Source organism: Liolophura sinensis, unplaced genomic scaffold (genome assembly GCF_032854445.1).
Source record: "Liolophura sinensis isolate JHLJ2023 unplaced genomic scaffold, CUHK_Ljap_v2 scaffold_14, whole genome shotgun sequence".
Classification (NCBI taxonomy): Eukaryota; Metazoa; Mollusca; class Polyplacophora; order Chitonida; family Chitonidae; genus Liolophura; species Liolophura sinensis.
Genome location: NW_027017953.1, coordinates 462,375 through 484,457, shown reverse-complemented (window position 1 = coordinate 484,457; position 22,083 = coordinate 462,375). Strand labels below are relative to the sequence as shown.

At 41.2% G+C, this 22,083-nt stretch overlaps 2 protein-coding genes across 2 annotated transcripts; one reads left to right on the top strand and one right to left on the bottom strand.

Annotated features, from left to right (window-relative positions):
- Positions 1-12,716, bottom strand: LOC135481236 (transmembrane protein 14C-like). Its single transcript, XM_064761068.1, has 4 exons — positions 12,607-12,716; positions 7,667-7,768; positions 4,830-4,917; positions 1-370 (listed from the first exon to the last, which is right to left on the bottom strand). Exons 1-4 carry the CDS (start codon positions 12,677-12,679, stop codon positions 328-330), a joined length of 306 nt encoding a protein of 101 aa, XP_064617138.1. The 5' UTR covers positions 12,680-12,716; the 3' UTR covers positions 1-327.
- An 868-nt stretch (positions 12,717-13,584) lies between these two features.
- On the top strand, positions 13,585-21,718 carry LOC135481247 (kelch-like protein 24). The gene is made up of 2 exons (XM_064761090.1): positions 13,585-13,694; positions 17,422-21,718. Exon 2 carries the CDS (start codon positions 17,644-17,646, stop codon positions 19,369-19,371), a length of 1,728 nt encoding a protein of 575 aa, XP_064617160.1. The 5' UTR covers positions 13,585-13,694; positions 17,422-17,643; the 3' UTR covers positions 19,372-21,718.
- Positions 21,719-22,083: the final 365 nt, after the last annotated feature.

The following is a 22,083-nucleotide window of genomic DNA, read 5'->3' as shown; positions in this document are numbered from 1 at the left end:
ATGGCAAGTGTAGTATTGCCCAACTTGAAATGTGAATGTGCCTTATGCTACAACCGCTTAGTACAGGGACAATCACCCTGGAGCGTACCAATTAAAACAATGGCTGTATCGATGGCAAGTCTAATGTGATTACTAGCCACAACAGATTACGTCATTATCCACTTTTCTCGGTTCAGTGTCCCTTGAATATCTTCTGTAGGTCAATCACCATCATTTCTCCCGACAACCCAAATGTCTGTTTTTATCACAACCAGTGATGGAATATTAAACTGCAACCATGTACATTTGCGACGTTGTTCCCATTTTGCTGTCCGTCATCCAATCATCTCACTGCAACAGTCTGGAGCCAAATCTGATGAGCATCAGGATGCTGGAAAGACAGATGTACATGTAGTCAAGTCCCAAGACAAGACTCCTCAAACACAATGAAAGACAGATGTACATGCAGTCCAATATCAAGACAAGATTCCTCAAACACAACGACAGACAGATGTACATGTAGTCTATTCCCAAGACAAGATTCCTCAAACACAATGAAAGACAGATGTACATGCAGTCTAATATCAAGACAAGATTCCTCAAACACAACAACAGACAGATGTACATATAGTCTATTCCCAAGACAAGATTCCTCAAACACAATGAAAGACAGATGTACATGCAGTCTAATATCAAGACAAGATTCCTCAAACACGACAGACAGATGTACATGTAGTCTATTCCCAAGACAAGATTCCTCAAACACAATGAAAGACAGATGTACATGCAGTCTAATATCAAGACAAGATTCCTCAAACACAACGACAGACAGATGTACATGAAGTCTATTCCCAAGACAAGATTCCTCAAACACAACGACAGACAGATGTACATGAAGTCTAGTCCCAAGACAAGTCTCCTCAAACACAATGACAGACAGATGTACATGAAGTCTATTCCCAAGACAAGTCTCCTCAAACACAATGAAAGACAGATGTACATGTAGTCAAGTCCCAAGACAAGACTCCTCAAACACAATGACAGACAGATGTACATGTAGTCTAGTCCCAAGACAAGACTCCTCAAACACAATGACAGACAGATGTACATGAAGTCTAGTCCCAAGACAAGTCTCCTCAAACACAATGAAAGACAGATGTACATGTAGTCAAGTCCCAAGACAAGACTCCTCAAACACAACGACAGACAGATGTACATGTAGTCTAGTCCCAAGACAAGATTCCTCAAACACAATGACAGACAGATGTACATGTAGTCTAGTCCCAAGACAAGATTCCTCAAACACAACGACAGACAGATGTACATGAAGTCTAGTCCCAAGACAAGTCTCCTCAAACACAATGACAGACAGATGTACATGTAGTCTAGTCCCAAGACAAGATTCCTCAAACACATTGAAAGACATATGTACATGTAGTCAAGTCCCAAGACAAGATTCCTCAAACACAACGACAGACAGATGTACATGTAGTCTAGTCCCAAGACAAGACTCCTCAAACACGACAGACAGATGTACATGTAGTCTAGTCCCAAGACAAGACTCCTCAAACACAATGACAGACAGATGTACATGTAGTCTAGTCCCAAGACAAGATTCCTCAAACACAATGAAAGACAGATGTACATGTAGTCAAGTCCCAAGACAAGACTCCTCAAACACAATGACAGACAGATGTACATGTAGTCTAGTCCCAAGACAAGACTCCTCAAACACAATGAAACAATAAAGTATAAATACATGGAGAATCTCCAATGAGTGATGGTGTAATATCAAATTTAAAACTTCTCTTTTTTTGGACAAGTTTAATAAATCTGATACTGCAGGGTTAAAAGTTGGAGATTCTGTTTATGCCATAAATGCATTGTTGAAAAAGTACTAAGTACTGAAAAGTATTTAAGCTTCCAATCAGCAAGATTATGTTATCATGTAGAAGATGTGACTCCAAAGTGTAACATTTATACCATGTTTCTCTTATAGACATGTAGAAGGTGTGACTCCAAAGTGTAACATTTATACACAGGAAAAATATACACTTCAGGACTACCTTTACTGACAAGTTTGGCTGGATATTTGACATTATCATCTATATATAACAGAGCAACAGATACTTGTTTCCAACAGTTCACAAACATGCCTGTCATACAAAGGAAGATGTCGAGGAGTCCTGACAACATGAGTGCTTAGTGTGCATGTCAGCATGTACAATAACCCAGCTGAAAAGCAGCTACACTCTACCAGACAAGAAAATTAAAAAATGGAAACATCATTCTTATGTTACAAGAGGTGAAACTGATGAAGGACCCTCCATAGCATAGAGTCTCTATATTTTTGCACTCAATGCAGACAACAAAATCACGTCGTAAAACAGTTTGACGCATGTGTAGCTTTTCACTGGCTGATTTTTATCAATGAACTGCTCTAAGCCAATCGTATAGCTCTGAAATCGGTTGATCAGCCAATCGCATAGATCTTAACTGCTTTGATAAGCCAATTGCATAGCTCTTAACTCTGTTAATATTTATTTATTTGATTGGTGTTTTACGCCGCACTCAAGAATATTTCACTTATACAACAGTGGCCAGCATTATGGTGGGAGGAAACCGAGCAGTACACAGGGGAAACCAACCACCATCTGCACATTGCTGGCAGACCTTCCCACTTACGGCCGGAGAGGAAGCCAGCATGAGCTGGACTTGAACTCACAGTGACCGTATTGGTGAGAGGCTCCTGGGTCATTACACTGCATAAGTATGCTAACCCACTGTGCCACAGAGGCCCCCAACTCTCTTGATAAGCCAATCGCATAGCTCTCAACACAGTTGAAGTGACTAATGTGTAACATTATTCTCACTTTGCAATGTCTGATATGATCAAAACAATCCACAGTTGTCCCCCATCTTCTGCCTTACACAGCTTTAGATATGCGCAGTTTCAAAATTGCCAACCAATACGGATAAGTACATTTAATCACATAATGTACTTCAAATGTTAAAATTTGTTTTTTCTGAAGACAAAATTTTCAGAAAGCGTATCGATTTTTTAATTTATTTCAGGGCCTAAGTAAGTATTTATTTATTTATTTGATGTTTATATTTATTTTTATTTGATAGGTGTTTTACGCCGCACTCAAGAATATTTCACCTATATGACGATGGCCAGCATTATGGTGGGAGGAAACTGGGCAGAGCCCAGGGAAAACCCATGACCATCTGCACGTTGCTAGCAGACCTTTCCACGTTCAGCCGGCAAGGAAGCCAGCATGAGCTGGGCTTGAATTCACAGCGACAGCATTGGTGAGAGGCTCCTGGGTGATTATGCGGCCCTAGCGATCTAACCAACTGAGCCATGGAGACCCTGGCCCATGTATGTAAGTGTGCATGTATGTGTGCATACTTTTTACGTCGAGCTTAACAATTTATCAGTCTCATCACAACAATGAGTCATTGGGCCTGTGTGCATGTGTAAATACATCTTGTGGCTGGGCGAGCTCATGTCACGAAAGTGCTGGTACCACTGAAGTATTATGCCGAAGACACCAGACATGACATCCCACCCAGTCACGATATCTGAACACCAGGCAACCCAGTCCTGTTAGCTGGCTCTAAACTTAGTGCTGAGCGCACAGCGAGACAGCAACAAGTACCATTTTTAAAATGTTTGGTATGACCAGACCTGGGTTTGATTCCCTGTATGTTAACTACGAGGCAGCCACTCTAACCATTGTACAAAGTGTACGAAGCCTTCTTAACATTATGAGCGTGTAAATACCATGGCAACCAGCGATGTAGAAATTATGTCGACACTGCCGTTATGTACCCTCATACCCTTAGGTGGGCTTCGTAGAAGTAGGCCTAGGCCAGCAAAGCAGTTCAGGCCCATGTAAAACTAAAGTTAGGATGGCGGGTGGGATGGTGGGTGTTACATTGTGGCCTTTGTGCTACACAGCTGACACATGTATATTTACACACTACGCGGTGTCCATGATATACATACACAACACAGTACCCATGATATACTCTACACAGTTTCCACGATACACATATACATACACAGTATTCATGATATACACTACACTGTATCCATGGTACACACCACACAGTATCCACAATATACACCACACAGTATCCACAATATACACTACACAGTATCCACAATATACACTACATAGTACCCATGATAAACACTACACAGTATCCACGATATACACCACACAGTATCCACGATATACACTACACAGTATCCATGATATACACTACACAGTATCCATGATATACACTACACTGTATCCATGGTACACACCACACAGTATCCACGATATACACTACACAGTATCCATGATATCCATACTACACAGTATCCACGATACACACTACACAGTACCCATGATATACACTACACAGTATCCATGATATCCATACTACACCGTACCCACGATATACACTACACAGTATCCACAGCTGTACTACACAGCTGATACATGTATACATTACACGGTATCCACAATATACAAAACACAGTACCCATGATATACTCTACACAGTTTCCATGATACAATTATACACTACACAGTATTCATGATATACACTACACAGTATCCATGATATACACCACACAGTACCCAAGATATACACTACATAGTATCCACAATATACACTACACAGTACCCATGATATACACTACACAGTACCCATGATATACACTATACAATACCCATGATATACATTACACAGTACCCAAGATATACACTACACACTACTCACGATATACACTACACAGTACTCACTATATACACTACACAGTATCCACAAGACAAAGGTAAGAGGTGTACCTGAGGCTGGCAACAAGTCCGGCTGGCATGAACTTCCCAGAGTTAGAGAACCTGTAGCCCATCACACAAGTCAGCAATGCACTCACAGCTGAAACAGTTCACACGCAGGTTAATTGTACCAAATCATCCTAAAACAGGTGCCATTATATGGCTTTCGCTAAGATGACATTAACATTTTACATGGTCATCTTCTTCCCCAAAATCATAAATGTTGCACCATTTGACAACAATCTGTTTACAGCTGAATCAGCATGTTATATATGTTGCACCATGTGACAACAATCTGTTTACAGCTGAATCAGCATGTTATATATGTTGCACCATGTGACAACAATCTGTTTATAGCCGAATCAGCATGTTACATACGTTGCACCATGTGACAACAATCTGTTTACAGCTGAATCAGCATGTTACATATGTTGTACCATTTGACAACAATCTGTTTACAGCTGAATCAGCATGTTATATATGTTGTACCATTTGACAACAATCTGTTTACAGCCGAATCAGCATGTTACATATGTTGTACCATTTGACAACAATCTGTTTACAGCTGAATCAGCATGTTACATACGTTACACCATGTGACAACAATCTGTTTACAGCTGAATCAGCATGTTACATATGTTGTACCATTTGACAACAATCTGTTTACAGCTGAATCAGCATGTTACATATGTTGCACCATGTGACAACAATCTGTTTACAGCCGAGTCAGCATGTTACATATGTTGTACCATTTGACAACAATCTGTTTACAGCCGAATCAGCATGTTACATACGTTGCACCATGTGACAACCATCTGTTTACAGCCGAATCAGCATGTTACATATGTTGCACCATGTGGCAACAATCTGTTTACAGCTGAATCAGCATGTGATATATGTTGATTATGTGGCAACAATCTGTTTACAGCCGAGTCAGCATGTTACATACGTTGCACCATGTGACAACCATCTGTTTACAGCCGAATCAGCATGTTACATATGTTGTACCATGTGACAGCAATCTGTTTACAGCCGAATCAGCATGTTATATATGTTGCACCATGTGACAACAATCTGTTTACAGCCGAATCAGCATGTTACATATGTTGCACCATGTGACAACAATCTGTTTACAGCTGAATCAGCATGTTACATACGTTGCACCATGTGACAACAATCTGTTTACAGCCGAATCAGCATGTTACATATGTTGCACCATGTGACAACAATCTGTTTACAGCCGAATCAGCATGTTATATATGTTGTACCATGTGACAACAATCTGTTTACAGCTGAATCAGCATGTTATATATGTTGTACCATGTGACAACAATCTGTTTACAGCCGAATCAGCATGTTACATATCTTGCACCATGTGACAACAATCTGTTTACAGCTGAATCAGCATGTTACATGCGTTGCACCATGTGACAACAATCTGTTTACAGCTGAATCAGCATGTTACATATGTTGCAGCATGTGACAACCATCTGTTTACAGCCGAATCAGCATGTTACATATGTTGCACCATGTGACAGCAATCTGTTTACAGCCGAATCAGCATGTTACATACGTTGCACCATGTGACAGCAATCTGTTTACAGCCGAATCAGCATGTTATATATGTTGCACCATGTGACAACAATCTGTTTACAGCCGAATCAGCATGTTACATATGTTGCACCATGTGACAACAATCTGTTTACAGCTGAATCAGCATGTTACATACGTTGCACCATGTGACAACAATCTGTTTACAGCCGAATCAGCATGTTATATATGTTGCACCATGTGACAACAATCTGTTTACAGCCGAATCAGCATGTTATATATGTTGTACCATGTGACAACAATCTGTTTACAGCTGAATCAGCATGTTATATATGTTGTACCATGTGACAACAATCTGTTTACAGCCGAATCAGCATGTTACATATCTTGCACCATGTGACAACAATCTGTTTACAGCTGAATCAGCATGTTACATGCGTTGCACCATGTGACAACAATCTGTTTACAGCTGAATCAGCATGTTACATATGTTGCAGCATGTGACAACAATCTGTTTACAGCCGAATCAGCATGTTACATATGTTGCACCATTTGACAACAATCTGTTTACAGCTGAATCAGCATGTTACATACGTTGCACCATGTGACAACAAACTGTTTACAGCCGAATCAGCATGTTATATATGTTGCACCATGTGACAACCATCTGTTTACAGCTGAATCAGCATGTGATATATGTTGATTATGTGGCAACAATCTGTTTACAGCCGAATCAGCATGTTACATATGTTGCACCATGTGGCAACAATCTGTTTACAGCCGAATCAGCATGTTACATATGTTGCACCATGTGACAACAATCTGTTTACAGCTGAGTCAGCATGTTACATATGTTGCACCATGTGGCAACCATCTGTTTACAGCCGAATCAGCATGTTACATATGTTGCACCATGTGACAACAATCTGCTTACAGCCGAATCAGCATGTTACATATCTTGCACCATGTGACAACAATCTGTTTACAGCTGAATCAGCATGTTACATACGTTGCACCATGTGACAACAATCTGCTTACAGCCGAATCAGCATGTTACATATGTTGCACCATGTGACAACAATCTGTTTACAGCTGAATCAGCATGTGATATATGTTGATTATGTGGCAACAATCTGTCTTGAGCAGCAGACATGACACCCAGACCATTCACAGATTACTGTCACTGAGTGTCCTGATGATAACCTATCTGCTCTTACCTGTCCTCCTTGTCAAACCAAATGCTTTCATGCTAATTTAGAACCAGCACCATGACTATACAGACTTTCATACAGACTTACCTAAAGACAGCCAAATATTCCGGGGGTCCACTGACGTCTGATAGGCCCCAATTCCCATGAGACCCCCACATGACAAACCCATGGCCAGTGACATAGAACTCCCTGGAAAACATGGAAAAACATCCCACTTAGACCTGTAGTATCATGGAACAAACCCATGGCCAGTGACATAGAACTCCCTGGAAAACATGGAAAAACATCCCACTTAGACCTGTAGTATCATGGAACAAACCCATGGCCAGTGACATAGAACTCCCTGGAAAACATGGAAAAACATCCCACTTAGACCTGTAGTATCATGGAACAAACCCATGGCCAGTGACATAGAACTCCCTGGAAAACATGGAAAAACATCCCACTTAGACCTGTACTACAGGCTGTAGTATCATGGAACAGATTCAGGATTATCTGGTAAAAAGAAAAATACTTTGCATCTGTTTATTGAAAACCACGCTCACAAATTCTGATGGTAGTCTGTCTCATGGATTGAAAAAGACTTGTTTTCCATTAATTGACAGCGGCAGAAGTTATAAACTTCCAGTCCGCTTTATATAAACTGAGAGAGCAGCAAAAGCTATGAATTTACAGTCCACTAAAAACCAAGGGACTGCCAACACAGAGTCCCATAATCTGATCTCTGTGGAATACACTGTGTAAGGTTGTGGTGATGTTGTGAGGTATTTAGGGCATGTGAGCCTACTGTTGTGTAACACTTAACAGGTGTGTAACACTTCACAGGCGTGTGACAGATAATAAACCTGGAGATTGCCAGTCTGTCTGACCTGGTATCCTGCAATGTCATTGCTGTCGAATACGCTGTGTGACATTGTGAGGTGTTTACAGTCCACTATAAATTGAGAGCGATAGAAGCTATCAATTTTCAGTCCACTATAAACTGAGAAAAGTAGAAGCTATAAATTTACAGTTCACTATAAACTGAGAGAGAGCTGTAGAAGCCATAAATTTACAGTCCACTATAAACTAAGAGAGCTGTAGAAGCCATAAATTTACAGTCCACTATAAACTAAGAGAGCAGTAGACGCAGTAAACTATAAACTAAGACAAACATAAAAGCCATAAATTTACAGTTCACTACAAACTGAGAGAGAGCAGTAAAAGCCAGAAATTTACAGTAGAAGCTGTAAATTTACAGTCCACTACAAACTAAGAGAGCAGTAGACGCTGTAAATTTACAGTTCACTATAAACTAAGAAAGCAGTAGACGCTTTAAATTTACAGTTCACTATAAACTGAGAGAGCAGTAGAAGCTGTAAATTTATAATCCAAGGCTAGTTCTGAAGCCACACACTCAGTGGCTTCCAGTGTAGGAATAAAAATAATCAAAAGGTGGCATTTATATATCAGTTATAGTCACTCTGCCTTTCATGTGATTTACACTATTGACAATGTTTTCAGTGATAAAGTTTAGTTTGTGTTTGTCTTTAATGTTGCATGAAAATTGATGATGATCCTTTTCTTTTCACAAAAGGAAATTGCCAGAAAGATCTTCAAAAAGATTTCTATTTTTGTTGCTGTTGCCCACTGTTGTGTAGCATATTTTGTTGCTGTTGCCCAAAGTTGTGTAGCACTTTTTGTTGCTGTTGCCCACTGTTGTGTAACACATTTTGTTGCTGTTGCCCACTGTTGTGTAACACATTTTGTTGCTGTTGCCCACTGTTGTAAAACACATTCTGTTGCTGTTGCCCACTGTTGCATACAACACGTCACAAGTATATAACAGTTGCTGTTGCCCACTGTTGTGTAGCACGCGTCACAGGTATGTAACAGTTGCTGTTACCCACTGTTGTGTAACACACATCACAGGTATGTAACAGTTGCTGTTACCCACTGTTGTGTAACACACATCACAGGTATGTAACAGTTGCTGTTACCCACATCACAGGTATGTAACAGTTGCTGTTACCCACTGTTGTGTAACACACATCACAGGTATATAACAGTTGCTGTTTCCCACTGTTGTGTAACACACATCACAGGTATGTAACAGTTGCTGTTGCCCACTACTGTGTAGCACATCACAGGTATGTAACAGTTGCTGTTGCCCACTCTTGTGTAGCACAAGTCACAGGTATGTAACAGTTGCTGTTACCCACTGTTGTGTAACACACATCACAGGTATGTAACAGTTGCTGTTGCCCACTGTTGTGTAACACACATCACAGGTATGTAACAGTTGCTGTTACCCACTGTTGTGTAACACACATCACAGGTATGTAACAGTTGCTGTTACCCACTGTTGTGTAACACACATCACAGGTATGTAACAGTTGCTGTTACCCACTGTTGTGTAACACACATCACAGGTATGTAACAGTTGCTGTTACCCACTGTTGTGTAACACACATCACACGTATGTAACAGTTGCTGTTACCCACATCACAGGTATGTAACAGTTGCTGTTACCCACTGTTGTGTAACACACATCACAGGTATATAACAGTTGCTGTTTCCCACTGTTGTGTAACACACATCACAGGTATGTAACAGTTGCTGTTGCCCACTACTGTGTAGCACATCACAGGTATGTAACAGTTGCTGTTGCCCACTCTTGTGTAGCACAAGTCACAGGTATGTAACAGTTGCTGTTGCCCACTATTGTGTAACACACATTACAGGTATGTAACAGTTGCTGTTGCCCACTCTTGTGTAGCACACATCACACGTATGTAACAGTTGCTGTTGCCCACTACTGTGTAGCACATCACAGGTATGTAACAGTTGCTGTTTCCCACTGTTGTGTAACACACATCACAGGTATGTAACAGTTGCTGTTGCCCACTACTGTGTAGCACATCACAGGTATGTAACAGTTGCTGTTTCCCACTACTGTGTAGCACATCACAGGTATGTAACAGTTGCTGTTGCCCACTATTGTGTAGCACACATCACAGGTATGTAACAGTTGCTGTTGCCCACTGTTGTGTAACACGCGTCACAGATATGAAACAGTTGCTGTTGCCCACTCTTGTGTAGCACAAGTCACAGGTATGTAACAGTTGCTGTTGCCCACTACTGTGTAGCACACATCACAGGTATGTAACAGTTGCTGTTGCCCACTATTGTGTAGCACACATCACAGGTATGTAACAGTTGCTGTTGCCCACTATTGTGTAGCACAAGTCACAGGTATGTAACAATTGCTGTTGCCCACTCTTGTGTAGCACACATCACAGGTATGTAATAGGTGCTGTTGCCCACTGTTGCGTAAAACACGTCACAGATATGTAACAGTTGCTGTTACCCACTCTTGTGTAGCACACGTCACAGGTATGTAACAGTTGCTGTTGCCCACTTTTGCTTAAAATACGTTAAAGGTATGTAACAGTTGCTGTTGCCAACTGTTGTGTAGTACATGTCACAGGTATGTAACGGTTGCTGTTGCCCACTGTTGTGTAACACATTTTGTTGCTGTTGCCCACTGTTGTGTAACACATTTTGTTGCTGTTGCCAACTGTTGCGTAAAACACGTCACATGTATATAACACTTGCTGTTACCCACTGTTGTGTAGCACACGTCACAGATATGTGACAGTTGCTGTTGCCCACTGTTGTGTAGCACGTCACAGGTATGTAACAGGCAATAAACTTATACAGTACAGGGTCTCGTGTCCTACACACAGTTCCATCATTACACTTAACCAGTGTGCAGATAACGGCCACAAACTGGAATATAGTCCAGACTGGGTCTGTCTAACAACCAGGTCAGCACGTGAAATTCATGGCAAAAGAAAAACTCAAAACATAAACATGCAGTGATCACTTGATATGTTTTAAAACCAACTAAACACAAGAAATTCATCCATTTTTCACGTGATTGTTTTTTTGTGCATGAAATTAAGAGTTATATATTGTATTTGCTCTAAAAGTTCACTCTAAAAAGGTGCATTTTAAGGGGTTAATAAATACAAAATATTACTTTTGGTGCTGAAAGTAACATTTACACATGATCATCCCTCCAAACCAACGTCAAAACACCAATCTAATATCAATATAATTATGACATTCAATCATTTCACAAGGGACATTCTCTTAACAGTTAAGGTCTGAGTGCAAGACAAAATCAATTTCTTTTGGCACATTTCAACTATTGCCCACTGTTTGTGTTATGTTGAGCTTACACGCTAGTTGAGTTTATTTATTTTTTTTTTTTGATTGGTGTTTTACGCCGTACTCAAGAATATTTCACTTATACGACGGCGACCAGCATTATGGTGGGTGGAAACCGGGCAGAGCCCGGGGGAAACCCACGACCATCCGCAGGTTGCTGGAAGACCTTCTCACGTACAGCCGCCAGCATGAGCTGGACTTGAACTCACAGTGACCGCATTGGTGAGAGACTCCTGGGTCATTACGCTGCGCTAGCGCTTTAACCGACTGAGCCAATGCCTGAAAATGCCTGAATTGGCTTAAATGTGACAGTGTGAATTGACAAATGCCTGAACAGGCTTAAACCTGGCTTGACCACATGGTCGTGTGAACGCATGCATTTTCACAACTGGCTGAAACCACTTGTGATTTGATCCGATTTAAATTTTGGCCATGTGAACTGGGTATTTCATGTGCAAATCGCTGCTGACGATTGGCTATATCTGTGTACTATAAGGTGGACACTGAAAACCTATTTGCCAAAAACTTTAACCAAACTCGACATCGCCTACCTACACCGTCACCGACAACATCTGATCCCCCTTTCACAATTGCTCCCCTTACTTCGAAACCCGAGCTAAAAAGTGAGAGAAGCACAATGTCAATACAAGATTCACGAAAACTGGACGGACATTAACACTTCTATGATGAGGTCTTTCTGAGGAAGTGCAACCGTAACTCACCCAGGCCGAGGCTGAACTCGTGAAAAACTGCACATATTTACCGCAGAAGGAAATATTTTACAGATTGTGTTGTACACATGGACTACTCACCGGCTTTGACATATCCGATAATTCCACCAATTGCCACGACAGACGCATAAACAATACTGATTATATCTGCCATCTCTGAGTTGGTTGACAAATAGAAGTTATGTCTCCGAGCCAGCACTCGCGATGTTCAAATGGGACCGAATGAAAAAGGCCTGGTGACAAATAACCCCCCACAAAACCATGACGTCATATTCCAGTTACCGGTACAGGTCTAAGGACACTCGGAGACGGCTTTGTAGCTTGCAAATTGGTTGCATATTTAACAGCAACTAAAAGGCTGATTTTGACAGGAATTGCAAGTGTATTGTTTATATCAGTCGGAAAGGTTTTCTTTCTTCAATGGTGGGAAGCATTTTAAAATGACTAAAAAAATGTATTGAAAGCTTTAAACTTATCAATAGTTCATGGAAACCCTTGCTCGAGTTGTAGGCCTATTTATAGGTTCTAAAACCGATATTTACATTTTAAAACGTTGTTAACTTTGGGAAGAGCATTTCAATGAATTTCAAACTCCCAAATATGTTTTATTACGAGGCTTTACAGTATGAATACAGTACAGTATGATGTCACAAAAAATCTTTTACTTCTTGCTTTTGTTTGTAATACAAATGCCACAAATGTAATCACTGGGGTTAACACAACAGTTATATCAGCCGCCACGTCAACGAAGTGTTCAAATCAGGGTCCAGGGCGTCAAGCGGCAGTCAAATAAACTCCTGAATATATGGTTTTAATGGAAGATATTACTGCTTGAAAGAAAAACTAAACTACCCGGTAAACTGAAGTCAGCAGTTTTCAGTGATACCGGAAGGTGTGAAATCCGAATCGTCAAATTCAATATAATACAGTATTACCACGTACACGAAGGTCTGAAGTTTACAGAAGGGGCGCAGTGCGAAAAGTTATGTCATATAAAATGTGAACGTCTGTTATCTGCTATAAACTGTAGGGTATATTTCACCTAGGAAGTCTTCCCTTGTTGGGGGATTCCGACAGTACTTGTTCGTGACGTCAGAAATGGGGGTTCCTCGAGAACACTGAAAGATGGCCGTCTAGAAAGACGTGAAATGAGTCATGGAGACTTCTTGGTCAGTTTTTGAACATTTTTTGGGGCATTCATACAGATAAATACGTCGAATAGATTTAATGATGGATTGGCCGGCAAACTTTAGTCTTTTTAGCAATATAAGATTAAATTTAGTGCAGCGAACGGATTACATGTACGACATAGAAGCGTTTATGTTATTTCCAGGGTAAATGTGCTAATCACAACTTTCAACGTGATGTCCAGAGGATTGTCACCATTGTGATTAAGTTTTTGTTAATTATGATATTTGTTCACAATTTAATTCTGGATCATTTACATAACTTACATTGAAATGAAAAAGTGGATACATTTTAAGTTTAATTGCATTCTCTTTGATTTTAATTTACATTTTAGAGTTACACTACCGGTTCATTGCAATTTACTCAGCTACTGAATGATTACTTACTGTAGTACCAAAGTGCGCTAAAGATTTTGCAACATTTTGATCGCCCAAGAATGGCCCCAGAGTGAATATCAGAACATTCTTTGTTTTGAATTCTGACACAGTTGCTGAGGCAGTTGATCTACACTGATCAGCTACATTTAACCATAGATTCAAAACATTTGTGATGATTGGCTGTCAAACAGGTTTTTGCGATTTTCTTATGTTCTAACCCGTTTAAAACTTGTTCCAATTAACAAAATCCGAGTACACTGAGTGTTGGTTGAGGAATATTTATATATGCCATTTTCAAAGCTGCTCCACCTTCAGACCAGCTCCATTGTCCATTACAGAATTATGTGCAGTGATGGGAAGAAGAAGTGTTATGACGTGGATTTGACCAGCTAGAGATAAGTGGAATGCTTATTTCGGTCGTCATCTGTTCTTAACCATTTGTGCTGGTATCGGACTAGATTGAGCTGCCCTGAATATGACATATCCAAATATTCTTCATCCAACAGTCAGTGTACTCAGACTAAATGACATGTGAATGGATGCTGCAAAACAAACATGAACCCTATGTCAATATGTACAACTTCTGTGCATAAGTTGTCTTCATTTTGTCTTGTTGATTGCTATTTGTAAGTTGTGTTCTGGAAGGGTCATGAACTCTCTGTATGTACTAAACACCATCATGAAATAAATTATTAGGTAAAATTTTGAGTCCAGACATTGCAGAACTGCTTGGAAGAAAAGATGTCAAAAAAGATGCATAAATAAACTAGATGAGGGGAACAATAAATATTTTGTGAGGGCAGACAGGGTGTTCTGTCCATTTCACTCTAAATGAGATATTTCTAAAATAAGATTCCTTTCCTCTGGCAATGCTAAGAGAAGACCAGCCTCAACATATTTTAAGTGCAAGCCTGGGTAGTTCAGTGCATCAAGTTTTCAAATGGAGCAACTTTGCCAGCAAATCTAAGTTGACATGACGCTTTGTCTGAGCTCCTTTTGAAGTGCATGGCACAGATGTCTCCCTCTTCTTTTCGTGACGACAAGCGCATGGCACAGATTTCTCCCTCCTCTGTCTGTGACAAGTTTATGGCACAGTTTTCTTCCTCTTCTGTCTGTGACGACAAGTGCATGGCACAGATTTCTCCGTCTTCTGTCTGTGATGACAAGTGCATGGCACAGATTTCTCCCTCTTATTCCCATGACAACAAGTGCGTGGCACAGATTTCTCCCTCTTCTGTCTGTGACGACAAGTGCATGGCACAGATTTCTCCGTCTTCTGTCCCTGACGACAAATGCATGGTACAGATTTCTCCCTCTTCTGTCCGTGACGACAAGTGCATGGCACAGATTTCTCCCTCTTCTGCCCCCGACGACATGCATTCATGACTCATCTCTGGATCATTTCTGTCATTTCTGCTCTTGGTTGAACCGTGAAAACTGTTGACTTGATTTAGATTTGATTGTAATTTTCACGCATCATTTATTGGTCATATGGTTGTTTCATTCAGTATGTTGAGTGCCATAGTGGATGAACAATATCAGTCCTTCCTTTCCAAGTTCACATCTGATCCCATTTGGCACAGCTTGGCTATGTTATAGTGATGAACAATATCAGTCCTTCCTTTCCAAGTTCACATCTGATCCCATTTGGCACAGCTTGGCTATGTTATAGTGATGAACAATATCAGTCCTTCCTTTCCAAGTTCACATCTGATCCCATTTGGCACAGCTTGGCTATGTTATAGTAACACTCAGATTAAAAGAAGAAAGTCAGCCTAATCTTTTCCGTTCTCATACTCTGAAGCTGTTCCAGGGCTAAGCTGAAGAAGACATGAAATATTAGGTTTTTATTTCTTAACAGGGAGTATATGATGTTGATGAAGATGCAAAAGTATAAAAAAACATCTTTTGCTGGGGTGTAAAGATGCCTTTTGACTACACTAGTTCTAAGGTCCCAGCTGTCAGTCTGGAAATTAAATAGCCTGCTTGGGTGACGTCAACAATGATAGCTGACAAAACCACCTTGTTTGAAGGAGAGCCCAAATTAGGGGCGCTAGACCTGTCCCCATTCCCAGTATGTTCATCGATAACATCATTTTCAGATATTTTCGACCACTGACAGAAAATATGCCTAAAACAGAGGGGTTATATGAAAGAAAGAAAATCCTCAAAAATGAAGTTTTTTCTAATTTTGATTTGTTATCAGTGTTATTACCTGGCTGAGACCTCTCTTGCTAGGGTATGTTTTTGGGGGTAAATTTTAAATGACTTGATATCTTCCCAATTGGTATTTATGTTTACTTAGTCACTTTTTTTTCCTTTCAGATGCAAGTAAAATTTGTTACCTTTAGTATTTTTAAATGTTTTATCTTACGGACTAACTTGCAGTGCCAGATTTGACCTTCACATATATCAAAGCCATATCCATGGGTTGATCATAACATGGTAGCTTCTGTCCTTGTAGGTCTTTATACATTCTAAAAAGACAACTGGCATGATCTCTGAACCTACATGTACATCTGCCACAACTTAAATAATGGTTATATGTAAGGCAGACTTCTTTATAGGCAGCCGTTCTGGCATGACAAGTGGTCATTTATTGGTTGCCTTTCATAGTTGACTGGTTTCTATTCATTGTCCATGGACATTGCCTGAGACTAAAGCTTGTTTATCTCACCCATTGTCGCCGGTGAATAATACCCGATAACCCTAGCTGGTTTAGTGGGAGCGTGCGAGTGGTCCTGCTGGTATCAGCATGTGTACCACCCAAACCACAGGGGCGTCAGGATTAGGCGGAGTCATTTTGTAGAGGGCTGTCACCGTTGACCAAGCTGTTTGCATGTTCAGACCCAGGCTGTAGTCAGGGCATTGTTAATATACACCTGGTAGTCATTAACACCCTCTGTTTTCAACTTAAAATCTGTCTACTCCACTAACAAGTGCACAGAGGGCAGCCGCATAAAAGTTGAAATGTATAAATGTTTTACCGCATATTTGTCACCTTAACATGAGATATTTGCATTAATGGAAGGAGATTTAGAAGATGTAAGTTACTGTGTGCAGGTGAGGTGACTGGATGAAATAAGTGTATCAGCTGTTAGAGATGAATCGGTACTGATTCTCCTGCTGCAGCTACTAATTGCCAACATCCTGTACATGGATCTCTAAACACAGGTGTTTTGTTAAACTGTCTGTTACATACAGTGCCAGTACCCACACGCCCCAGGGTATACTAAGCCCAGGTGCTAAGCTTTCAATAAGGGAAGGGTTTAACTCTGAGAGATTACCATCGAACTTTCATAATCTGAGATTATCTTGATCTGTTATCCAGGTGCCTGCCTTGACAACAACAACAACAAAGGCTCAGGAGCAACATTGTTCTTTTGGCAGCGCCCTCCTCCAATGCAGTATGGAGATCAGCTGTGTGTGCGAGGGAATGTCCCTAAGCTGTCCTTGACACGGCTACTCCCAGCTCTGTCAGGGTGTAGACTGACCAGCAGACCAGCCAACAAGCCAACGCTCTCACTATTCACTTCTGACCAGCCCTTTGACCATGGAAAGGCGAGGTAGCGAACCTTTCCCTGAGCAGACCATGCTGCTGAGGAATCCAGACTATGGTGACGACATCCTCAACAAGCTTAATCTATTCCGCAGTGAGGCCGCCTTCACAGACGCCATCTTGTGTGTGGGGAGTGAAGAGTTCCCCGTCCACAGAAATGTTTTAGCCGTGAGCAGTCCTTACTTTAAAGCCATGTTCAGCAGTGACTTACGAGAAAGTCGCGAGGCTAAAGTCCTGTTTAATGAGATCTCCCCTGTGACCTTAAGACGTTTGGTGGATTACGCATACAGTGGTCAGTTAGAGGTGACACAGGAAAACGCGCAGGAGTTATTAGCTGCAGGAAGCCTGTTTCAGTACCCTGCCATTGTGGATATATGCTGCAAGTTCCTTCAGAAACAGCTGCATCCGTCCAACTGTATTGGTATAGAGCATTTTGCCCAGTTGCATTCCTGTAAGAAACTCCACGAGGAAAGTCACAAATATACTCTAGATAATTTCAGTATAGTGGTGGAGTACGATGAGTTCCTCATTCTTCCCAAGGATCGTCTTCTAGCGTACATTTCTAGTGATTTGATTGACGTGCGCAGCGAGGAGACAGTTTATGATGCTGTAATGCGGTGGATGCATCACGACCTGAACAGTCGTAAACAGTACCTGTATGAGATCCTGGAGCTGGTGCGTTTGCCGATTGTAGACAGACAATACCTTCAAGTGATAGAGCAGGACTCGCTGATACAGAGCTGTGAGAAGAGTCTGCTGCTGGTGACAGAGGCCCAGAAACACCATGAGTCTATCTATGACCAGCAGGGAAAGCGGAGGCGCAGCATGCAGGCGCAACAGGTGCACCCACGACCCTCCACGGTGGCTAAGGAGGTGATGGTTGTGGTGGGCGGCATCAACGGCTTCATTACACAGGGGGTGGAGATGTTTGATCCCCAGAAGGACAAGTGGAGCTCTGTGGACGACCTCCCCCAGCCCGTGTCCTGGTACAGTGTGGCTACCGTAGATAACTCTATCGTAGTCACAGGTGGAATTTTAGACGGACGGATTGTGACGAATGTGTGGCGCTTTGATGCAATGAAAAGGACGTGGTCGGCGGGAGCGTCTCTCCTGAAGCCGCGTGCTCGTCACACGTCTGCGGCAGTGGACGGGAAGCTTTATATTATAGGTGGGATTAGTTACGATGACCGTGTGGTTGACCGTGAGGATATTGACCGGTACGACCCAGTGACGGACTCGTGGGCAGTGGTCGGTCAGTGCCCCTTCCCCAGGAAGCAGTCGCGCATCGTTCCGTACAGCACGACGCTGATTGAGATCGGAGGACTTCAGGGAGACGCCAAAGTAAACACGTTAGACAGTTATCTATGCACCAGCTCAGCTGTCAAGACTTCGGGGGAACAGTACATTCTTCCTGAGCCTATTCAGTTCTCACAGATCGTTGTTCTGAATCGAATATTCTACATCATCTGGGAGGACAGTAAGAAGGTGATCACGCTCAATCCACTCAAGCGGACATTCCGGCGTCTGCCTGACATGCACTATGCACATATCCACAGTGGCGCTACCGTTCTCAACGGTAAGATCTACATCACGGGCGGATTGGTCGACTCTAAACCCAGTAAGATTGTAGAGTGCTATGATCCGGCCACTAACAAGTGGACCATAGAGCGGTCAATGATTGATCCGCGAGCGTGTCATGGTTGTGTGGCGCTTTCTATGTGACACACTGTTTGTGTCACGGCGTCCTTGCTGATGCTGCTACTGAGCACTGCTGAAGACTTTGTGTGTTCTGTTGCTGAATTGTGGTATGAAATCATTTAAATGGTTTGGTTGTGATAACTTATCATAAAGCACAAGGGCATTACATGTTTTTCTTAAATATTTCATGTCACAAGAACCAAACGGATAGCTTTACTTTTGAAGATGTACCTAAGAGATGTAAATTTGATATTTCGTTGTTTTTGCCATGTTGTTTGTTCAGGTTGTTTCTAAGGTGGTGATGCTACTCTGATATTGTAGACAGGTGTGTTACATAGACTTGTGGGTAATTCAGGTCAAAGGTCAGGAATAGGTCACAATTTACACATGAACATTTCCACAATTTTCAGGGAAGAACAACAGACTTTCCATGCCATAGCAGATTCACTAAAAGTTGACTCATGCACTAGTATGTTTTTTCTTTTTGTCCATATTCCAAATCTTGATGGTTGCCACATATCAGAGAGTAAACAGTATCGTGTAGACTTGTAGTGTGAGTTGGTGTAATGTGTATGCTTTGGTAAGCATATTGCCACCTCTGTGCTTACGTTGTTAAAAGGTATATTAAGTTTTTTGAGGTGGGGTGGTGGGGAGTGGTGGTGATTTTACATTGAACAAATAATGATTAACACTAATGTTCTGCTTGTCATTACATTGTGTTGATTGTGTAAAATTGGCATTGAATTCCAAGGTGAGCTTTATCCAAACAAATACTGGTTGATTAATTGTACTGGCTGCCATAAATACTGGTTGATTAATTGTACTGGCTGCCATAAATACTGGTTGATTAATTGTACTGGCTGCCATAAATACTGGTCGATTAATTGTACTGGCTGCTATAAGTGCTGCTCAGTTACTTGTACTGGCTGCCATGTTGGATCTCTAACAACCAAAGTTGACGGTCTCCAACATGGCTGTGAGAATAGGTTACAGCACTTGTACCTGTGTGAACATTGAAATCTGCTTAGAATGTCATTGCTCGCTTCTCTTCATCATTTATCAGCCTGCCTATGATGAACAGAAAATGTTTTGTGATTAATTTCTCTACATATAGGTATTACACAAAATATAATTGTACAGAATGTGAATGAGAGGTGCAGCTCTTGCATGTATATGCTATTATGTTCTTAAAGCAGGTCAGACAAGCACTTAATGTGTCCTGCACAGCAAGCTATATGTACATGTATAATACAAATGTTTTTTCTGTTTTCTGTCAGCATCTACGGTGTTTGACTGTAGTCTCACAATGCTATATGGATATTGTGAAACAGCTTACAGCCAGTAATCACCATCATCATACTTCTGGCCTCTGTCAGAAATAGGGACATTATCATGTGGTACAGTGCCCATGTCAGTGATAGAGATATTATCATGTGGTACAGTGCCTGTGTCAGAAATAGGGACATTATCATATGGTACAGTGCCTGTGTCAGATATAGTGACATTATCATGGCAGACTGCCTTTGTCAGAAATAGGGACATAATCATATGGTACAGTGCCTGTGTCAGATATAGGGACATTATCATGTGGTACAGTGCCCATGTCATTGATAGGGACATCATCATGTGGTACAATGCCCATGTCAAATATAGAGATATTATCATATGGCACAGTGCCTGTCTCAGAAATAGGGACATTATCATATGGTACAGTACTAGTGTCAGATATAGGGACATTATCATATGGTACAGTGCCAGTGTCAGAAATAGGGACATTATCATATGGTACATTGCCTGTGTCAGATATAGTGACATTATCATGGTAGACTGCCTTTGTCAGAAATAGGGACATAATCATATGGTACAGTGCAAGTGTCTGGTATAGGGACATTATCATGTGGTACAATGCCTGTATCAGTGATAGGGACATTGTTATATGGTACAGCGCCTGTGTCAGATATAGGGACATTATCATATGGTACAGCGCCTGTGTCAGATATAGGGACATTATCAAATGGTACAGTGCCTGAGTCAGATATAGAGACATTATCATGTGTTACAGTGCCAGCGTCAGATATAGGGACATAATCACATGGTATAGTGCCTGTGTCAGGTATAGAGACATTATCATGTTTTAGAGTGCCATGTAGTACAGTCCCTGTGTCAGATATAGGGACGTTGTCATATGGTACAGTGCCTGTGTTAGATATAGTGGCATTATCATGTAGAACAGTGCCCGTGTCAGATATAGGGACATAATCACATGGTATAGTGCCTGTGTCACGTATAGAGACATTATCATGTGTTACAGTGCCAGTGTCAGATATAGGGACATATTCACATGGTATAGTGCCTGTGTCAGGTATAGAGACATTATCATGTCTTACAGTGCCTGTGTCAGAATTAAGGACATTATCATATGGTACAGCACCTGTGTCAGATCCAGGGACAAAATCATATGGTACAGTGCCCATATCAGATACCTGGACATAATCATATGGTACAGTGCCTGCATCAGAAATGGGGACATAATCATATGGTATAGTGCTTGTGTTAGATACCTGGACATACGGTAAAGTGTTTGTGTCAGATGTAGGGACATAATCATATGGTATAGTGCTCGTGTCAGATATAGGGACATAATCGTATGGTATAGTGCTCGTGTCAGATATAGGGACATAATCATATGGTATAGTGCCCTTGTCAGATATAGGGACATAATTATATGGTATAGTG

Bases quoted from the DNA above. Each gene is read 5' to 3' on its own strand.
- LOC135481236 (XM_064761068.1), bottom strand. From the start codon at position 12,679: ATGGCAGATATAATCAGTATTGTTTATGCGTCTGTCGTGGCAATTGGT. The intron at 7,769-12,606 runs GTGAGTAGTCCA...CATGTTTTCCAG, and splicing joins TATCGGATATGTCAAAGCCG to GGAGTTCTATGTCACTGGCC. The intron at 371-4,829 runs GTACACCTCTTA...CTGTCTTTCCAG, and splicing joins GGACTTGTTGCCAGCCTCAG to CATCCTGATGCTCATCAGAT.
- LOC135481247 (XM_064761090.1), top strand. From the start codon at position 17,644: ATGGAAAGGCGAGGTAGCGAACCTTTCCCTGAGCAGACCATGCTGCTG.